This window comes from Solanum pennellii, chromosome 2, assembly GCF_001406875.1.
Source record: "Solanum pennellii chromosome 2, SPENNV200".
NCBI classification, from domain to species: domain Eukaryota; kingdom Viridiplantae; phylum Streptophyta; class Magnoliopsida; order Solanales; family Solanaceae; genus Solanum; species Solanum pennellii.
Genome location: NC_028638.1, coordinates 52,495,173 through 52,503,124, shown reverse-complemented (window position 1 = coordinate 52,503,124; position 7,952 = coordinate 52,495,173). Strand labels below are relative to the sequence as shown.

General features: G+C 33.2%; 1 protein-coding gene across 1 annotated transcript; it reads left to right on the top strand.

Annotated features, from left to right (window-relative positions):
- Nucleotides 1–3,982: 3,982 nt before the first annotated feature.
- On the top strand, nucleotides 3,983–7,866 carry LOC107010475 (probable NEDD8-conjugating enzyme Ubc12-like). The gene is made up of 6 exons (XM_015209762.2): nucleotides 3,983–4,111; nucleotides 5,764–5,878; nucleotides 6,825–6,933; nucleotides 7,126–7,204; nucleotides 7,295–7,411; nucleotides 7,503–7,866. The coding sequence occupies exons 2-6, from the start codon at nucleotides 5,770–5,772 to the stop codon at nucleotides 7,638–7,640; spliced, it is 552 nt and encodes a 183-aa protein (XP_015065248.1). The 5' UTR covers nucleotides 3,983–4,111; nucleotides 5,764–5,769; the 3' UTR covers nucleotides 7,641–7,866.
- The last annotated feature ends 86 nt before the right edge of the window (nucleotides 7,867–7,952 follow it).

Below are 7,952 nucleotides of genomic sequence, written 5' to 3'. Positions count from 1 at the left end.
TAGAATCTTTATAGAAATAGTGGAACAGATTTACGATTTATTTTTTGATTGATATACAAAGATATACTATAATTTATATTATGCAATTTTATAGGATTTTTTGATTAACTTAATATTTGTTTGAATATTTGGAAGCTATTCTATCTTAAATTTTAGTATCCATACTAGAAGACATATGTATTTCTTTAAAATATCCATCTCAAAATCAAATAAATTCTTAAAATATTTATAAAGAGATCAAGACATCAAACTCTATATTTATTAAAATCGCTATTCGACTTCCATGAAATCAAATCCATTGCAAGGAGATCAAAATTACCGTATATTTGAGAAATACATTATTAATAGCCTTCGAATTGTAGTTTTTTTTTTTAATTCTACAAAGTTTTATATTTTTTTTAAAAAAGATCAAATGTTTTCGTAATACTACAAATATAATCTTGAAAATTTCACATTAAATCGATGAAATTATAGCAAATATAGTGTCATTCTTAAAATAACACCCAATATAATAACGTTGAAAGAACAATTGACTTTTCCCATCTTACGAGCCACACAAGTTCGCAAGTTAAAATCACAAATTAAAATTTCAAATGCAAGATTTAGAGAACTTTTAAATATCAATAATCTTTCAACTTTTAAAAAATTCTCAAATAATGTAACATAATATATATAATTTATTTTTTTAAAAATCCTAATAACTTATTATTATTACAACGAAAAAGGCTTAAAAATACCCCTAAACTATTCGAAATAGTTCATATATACCCTTAAACTTTATTTCGACTCAAAACTACCCTTCCCGTTATACTATTGGGTCAAAAATATCCTTCTTATTAACGGAAGTTGTTAAATGTCATGTGGATGCAATATGTATGCCACATTGCACGCCAATAGGATTTCACTGCCACGTAGACAAAAATAGAAAGGGTCAAGGTACCCCTAAACTATCTAAAATAGCTCATATTTACCCTTAAACTATATTTCGGCTCAAAACTGTCCTTCCCGTCAAACTATTGAATCCAAAGTACCTTTCTTATCAACAGAAGTTGTTAAATGTCATGTGGATGCCATATTGCATGCCAATAACGTTTCACTGCCACATAGACTAAATCCCTAAATCCTAATTACTTCTCTCCTCATTTCATTATTTCAGAAATGATATATTCACCCGTTCTCCCTCATTTCGCGGCTAGGGTTTCATACTTTTCTTCGTGATTGGGTTTCAAAGTGGATATTCATGCTTGTAGGCTAGTAAATATTTTTTCTTATTTTATTATGTTTACTATTTCAAAGCATGATAGTTAGGATTTCACAACTTTCCCCTAATTTCGCAGCTAAGGCTTCGTGGCTTTCTTTTGGGCTGAGTTTCAAAGTGGATATTCATGCTTGTAGGCTAGTAAATATTTTTTCTTATTTTATTACGTTTACGATTTCAAAGCATGATAGTTAGGATTTCACAACTTTCCCCTAATTTCGCAGCTAAGGCTTCGTGGCTTTCTTTTGGGCTGAGTTTCAAAGTGGATATTCATGCTTGTAGGCTAGTAAATATTTTTTCTTATTTTATTACGTTTACGATTTCAAAGCATGATAGTTAGGATTTCACAACTTTCCCCTAATTTCGCAGCTAAGGCTTCGTGGCTTTCTTTTGGGCTGAGTTTCAAAGTGGATATTCATGCTTGTAGGCTAGTAAATATTTTTTCTTATTTTATTACGTTTACGATTTCAAAGCATGATAGTTAGGATTTCACAACTTTCCCCTAATTTCGCAGCTAAGGCTTCGTGGCTTTCTTTTGGGCTGAGTTTCAAAGTGGATATTCATGCTTGTAGGCTAGTAAATATTTTTTCTTATTTTATTACGTTTACGATTTCAAAGCATGATAGTTAGGATTTCACAACTTTCCCCTAATTTCGCAGCTAAGGCTTCGTGGCTTTCTTTTGGGCTGAGTTTCAAAGTGGATATTCATGCTTGTAGGCTAGTAAATATTTTTTCTTATTTTATTACGTTTACGATTTCAAAGCATGATAGTTAGGATTTCACAACTTTCCCCTAATTTCGCAGCTAAGGCTTCGTGGCTTTCTTTTGGGCTGAGTTTCAAAGTGGATATTCATGCTTGTAGGCTAGTAAATATTTTTTCTTATTTTATTACGTTTACGATTTCAAAGCATGATAGTTAGGATTTCACAACTTTCCCCTAATTTCGCAGCTAAGGCTTCGTGGCTTTCTTTTGGGCTGAGTTTCAAAGTGGATATTCATGCTTGTAGGCTAGTAAATATTTTTTCTTATTTTATTACGTTTACGATTTCAAAGCATGATAGTTAGGATTTCACAACTTTCCCCTAATTTCGCAGCTAAGGCTTCGTGGCTTTCTTTTGGGCTGAGTTTCAAAGTGGATATTCATGCTTGTAGGCTAGTAAATATTTTTTCTTATTTTATTACGTTTACGATTTCAAAGCATGATAGTTAGGATTTCACAACTTTCCCCTAATTTCGCAGCTAAGGCTTCGTGGCTTTCTTTTGGGCTGAGTTTCAAAGTGGATATTCATGCTTGTAGGCTAGTAAATATTTTTTCTTATTTTATTACGTTTACGATTTCAAAGCATGATAGTTAGGATTTCACAACTTTCCCCTAATTTCGCAGCTAAGGCTTCGTGGCTTTCTTTTGGGCTGAGTTTCAAAGTGGATATTCATGCTTGTAGGCTAGTAAATATTTTTTCTTATTTTATTACGTTTACGATTTCAAAGCATGATAGTTAGGATTTCACAACTTTCCCCTAATTTCGCAGCTAAGGCTTCGTGGCTTTCTTTTGGGCTGAGTTTCAAAGTGGATATTCATGCTTGTAGGCTAGTAAATATTTTTTCTTATTTTATTACGTTTACGATTTCAAAGCATGATAGTTAGGATTTCACAACTTTCCCCTAATTTCGCAGCTAAGGCTTCGTGGCTTTCTTTTGGGCTGAGTTTCAAAGTGGATATTCATGCTTGTAGGCTAGTAAATATTTTTTCTTATTTTATTACGTTTACGATTTCAAAGCATGATAGTTAGGATTTCACAACTTTCCCCTAATTTCGCAGCTAAGGCTTCGTGGCTTTCTTTTGGGCTGAGTTTCAAAGTGGATATTCATGCTTGTAGGCTAGTAAATATTTTTTCTTATTTTATTATGTTTACTATTTCAAAGCATGATAGTTAGGATTTCACAACTTTCCCCTAATTTCGCAGCTAAGGCTTCGTGGCTTTCTTTTGGGCTGAGTTTCAAAGTGGATATTCATGGTTGTAGGTTAGTAAATATTTTTTCTTATTTTATTACGTTTACGATTTCAAAGTATGATAGTTAGAATTTCACAACTTTCCCTTCATTTCGCGGCCAAGGTTCATAACTTTCTTCAGAGCTGAGTTTCAAATTGGATTTTCGTGATTGTAAACACAATAAAATAAGAAAAAAGTTTACTAACCTATAACCACAAATATCCACTTTGAAACCCAGCGACGAAGAAAACTGTGAAACCTTAGCCGCGAAATGAGGGAGAAGGGGTGAAATCGTTTTTTGAAAATAATGAAATGAGTAATTAAGATTTTAGGGATTTAGTCAATGTGATACACGTGCAATTTAACAACTTCCGCCAATAAGAAGGTCACTTTTGACCCAATAGTTTGATGGAAAGTATAGTTTTGAGCCGAAATATAGTTTAAGGGTAAATATGAACTATTTTGGATAGTTTAAGGGTATTTTTAACCCTTTTCCTTTTAGTCTACGAGGAAGTGAAAATCTATTGGGGTGCTATGTGGTATTCATGTGGCATTCACATGACATTTAATAATTTTCGTTAATTAGAAGTGCACTTTTAACCCAATAATTTGACGAAAAGCATAATTTTAAGCCAAAATATAATTTAAGGATAAATCTAAACTATTTCAGATAGTTTAAGGGTATTTTTAAACTTTTCCGTTATTACAATTACTAATTAGAATAGAACTCAAAGAAGCCCATTCATGGTGTGTTATGCAAACCCCTGCTTTCTCACACACAGTATATATACAAACAACTTTTCCAGCCTTTGTCTCCGTTGAAGGTTTTCTTCATTCAATTCTCTTTTGAAGAATCAAAAAGGTACCATCACCCGAATTTGTCATCCTACTATTGACTTTCGGATTTATGGTTTCTGTATACTTGTTTTCACCATTGCCGTTTCTTGAACAACTCGAATTTTCTTTGCATGTACTAATTTTGCTGTTGGGTTTTCTTATTTATCTTCTTGGTCTAAAAGATCAAGTTTTTGGTAGGTTTCTTGAATTCTTTCTCTTTTTCTCCGCCACCCTTTGGGGTTAGTTTTCTTTCTTGGATAGTTGACTACAACATACCCAGAGTGTGTGTACGGAGACATTATTTAGGACTCTAGTAATGGTATTGTTGATACCTACATTGATCTTTACGACGTGAGTTATTGAAATTTTGAGAATAATTTAACCTTGATTTCTAAAGAAAGTTAAGAGATTTGCTGTTGCGTTTGTTATTTATGTTCTTGTTCTAAAAGATTGAAGTTCAGTTAGGTTTCTTGAATTATTATTTTTTTCGCCACCCTTTTCGTTACACATGCTTTTTGTTGGTGTTAATTTCTTTCTTGGATAATTGACTGCAACAATTGGTTTCTTGGATAATTGATTGATACTGAATATTGGGGATATTTATAGGAAAAAGTTTGGGTTTCTGTAGTGGTTCTGTGTTTTATGTTGTTGACATTAGATGGAACTTTTATTTGTATATGTTCTTGTTCTAATAGATTGAAGTTTGGTTAGGTTTCTTGAATTCTTTCTCTTTTTTTTGGGCCACCCTTGTGGTTAGTTTCTTTCTTGTCTAGTTGTCTACAACAACTATAACATACCTAGAGTATACAGAGACATTATTTAGGACTCTAGTAATAGTTTTGTTGATACCTACATTGATCTTTACGCCGTGAGTTATTGAAATTTTGAGAAAAATTTAACCTTGATTTCTAAAGAAAGTTAAGGGAATTGCTGTTGCGTTTTGTTATTGATGTTCTTGTTCTAAAAGATTGAATTTCAGTTAGATTTGTTGAATTTTTTTTGTTGCCACCCTTTGCGTTATATATACATGCTTTTTTTTGGTGTGTGTTTTGGGATTTGGGGTTAGTTTCTTTCTTGGATAATTGACTACAACAACTGGTTACTTGGATAGCTGATTGCTACTTAATATTGGTTAGGAAAAAGTTTTGGTTTCCATACTGGTTCTTTGTTTTATGTTGCTGACATTAGATTGGATTTTTATTTATCTGTTTATTTGTAATGGCTTTTACACATAATTTAGGACTCTAGTAATGGTTTTTTTGATGATACCTACATTGATCTTTACGCTGAGTTATTGAAATTTTGAGAAAAAATTAACGTTGATTTCTAAAGAAAGTTAAAGAGTTTTGCTCTAATAAGAATGTACATACTGAAATATGTCGTACGAGTCTTCCCAATCATATACAAAACCATGAACTTGCTTAGAAGTACATTGCTCTTTATGTAGGAGGTTTCGACAGGTTATTTACATTGATCTTCATGACTGGTACAAATACCCTACTTTGCCCAAATAGAGCTGTGGACTACACAAAATTGAATCATCTTTAACTTTCATCATTGCTGTTGGTTAATGATCTTTTGTAGAAATACACTGTTTGCATCTTGTGAACTCTGTTTCACTTTTCAAGTTATTTCTGGACAAATATACTCATGGAATTGACTTGTAATTTGTTTTAGGAAACAATGATTAAATTATTCAAAGTAAAAGAGAAGCAAAGAGAGGATACTGAGAAAGGCAATGCTAGGGGTCCTTGTAACAAGCAGACTGCTGGGGAACTGCGTCTACGCAAAGGTTTTGATCACATAATCTTTTTGCATGGTCTTTAACTCCTGTATGTTGTTTCTGCAACATCTTTTGCAATGTTATTTGGAGTATTTTATTTGAGCATCATGCATTTGTTCGTTTGAAATATAAAATCAGTTATCAGAGCAACATGTCCTTTGATGCAGTAATCAGCATGGAAATATCTAGTATATTATCATGAATATAAGGATGAAAGAACATATAAATGAATTCGAAATTTTTCTCATTGTAGAAAGGAACTCCATAAATCACTTAGTTGGAAAACTCATGACAATTGATAGTTTAATCTCTAAACCTAGTCTAGAGATACTAAAGCAGACAATAAAAGCACCCTATTGGAAAATTTGCTAGATTCTCTATTAGCTGGTACATAGTGCTTGAAATCATCAAGGCAACTTTTATGTAGTTTGTCTATAATGTCAAATCTAGGCCTCCAGTCCCAGGAGGATGAAAATATATTGTAGATTGAGTGCTGCTGGATGTGAAGCATCAGCAAACTGATGTCAATTATGGAAATTATCTGTCTGTGAACATGTAGTGTTAGTGATTTCCAGCATTAATAAAAGAAAGGGAAGATGCTGATGATCTCATTACTTTACGCATTCCAAGAAGGATATTATTGAGATTTATGAGCAGTGTTATTTTTTTACATACTTAAAAAGCTATCTTCCATATTTGGAAATAGTTTTGGAGCCTGTTCTCTTTCAAGTACTAATAGATTATGTGATTGATCAAGAATGTTGTTTTTCTCATTTTGTTTTTTTGTTTTTGGGTGTCTGAATTTGTTTGAGAATGCTAGACTGTGAGTGCAGTATTCCATTGTATTATTCTTTTCGTGGTCTATCGGTTGTTTCATACGAAACTTCCTTTCAGTCTTTGTTATGGTGAAACACTCTCACCTGAGACTTACCCCCTTCCAACTCACTTTTTGCAGACATTACCGAGCTGAACCTGCCCCGTTCTTGTACAATATCATTTCCAGATGGAAAGGATAAGTTGATGAGCTTTGAGATTAAAATTCAGCCTGATGGTGGATATTATGCGTAAGTAATTCCTACTGCACAACTGATTACTACTCCCCCCCTCCACTTAATATAGAGTTCAGGACTTGTATATGGAGCATAGTTGTTCATGTAGCTGCATTCTAGTTTTCTGCCCTCTCAGTTTTCAGTTAATGTAATGACTGCACAATCGTGTCGATTCTCATCCAAACAAACCTGGTTTTGTTGTTGCAGTGGAGGAAAATTTTTGTTCTCTTTCCAGGTTCCATCAATTTATCCACATGAACCACCAAAAGTCAAGTGCAAGACCAAGGTACAGCTGTTTTTCCTTCTTTTACACTTGTATATATTCTGGCATGCACCAGAGAAAATGATTCTCATCAGCTTTCTGTGTGAGATGCAGGTATATCATCCTAATATTGATTTGGAGGGTAATGTATGCCTCAACGTACTTAGAGAAGATTGGAAACCTGTTCTCAACATTAACACAATTATCTATGGATTATATCTTCTTTTCGAGGTACAGTATGGTTCTCTGCAACATCTTAGTTTGTCACATATATATATATATATATACAACGAGTATACAGTCACTTCATCCACCTGTGCAGGAACCAAACCATGAGGATCCCCTTAATCTCGAGGCTGCTTCTGTGTTGAGAGATAATCCCCAGTTGTTTAAATCAAATGTGAAGAAGGCTATGCTTGGTGGAACTGTGGCCAATGTAAGCTTCACGCGGTGCCTGTAGCTGATGCTGGCAATAAGTGTTTCCGATCAGATGCTGTATCATATGGTGTCTGCAAACTTGCAATGCCATCATTTTTATGGAGTATATAAATTTTAGCGAATATTTATTTATATAAATATCATCATTTAGGTATTTGGAAAATATTGATCTCCTTTATTTTCTCTTTCTTGGGGTCTGCTTCTTGTTTGAATGATAAAGAAATTATACACATCTTGGTCGAAACCGATATCAATGAAGTGTGCTTCGGGGACTACTGTCATTCAGATACAGATTCCTTGCACAAACAAAAAAACTGTATGATACGACTAACTT

What these genes read in the sequence shown, in the direction of transcription:
- LOC107010475 (XM_015209762.2), top strand. Translation starts at nt 5,770, where the DNA reads ATGATTAAATTATTCAAAGTAAAAGAGAAGCAAAGAGAGGATACTGAG. An exon ending in CCTGATGGTGGATATTATGC is followed by an intron (nt 6,934 to 7,125) that starts GTAAGTAATTCC and finishes TTGTTGTTGCAG; the next exon opens with TGGAGGAAAATTTTTGTTCT. An exon ending in GATTATATCTTCTTTTCGAG is followed by an intron (nt 7,412 to 7,502) that starts GTACAGTATGGT and finishes CCACCTGTGCAG; the next exon opens with GAACCAAACCATGAGGATCC.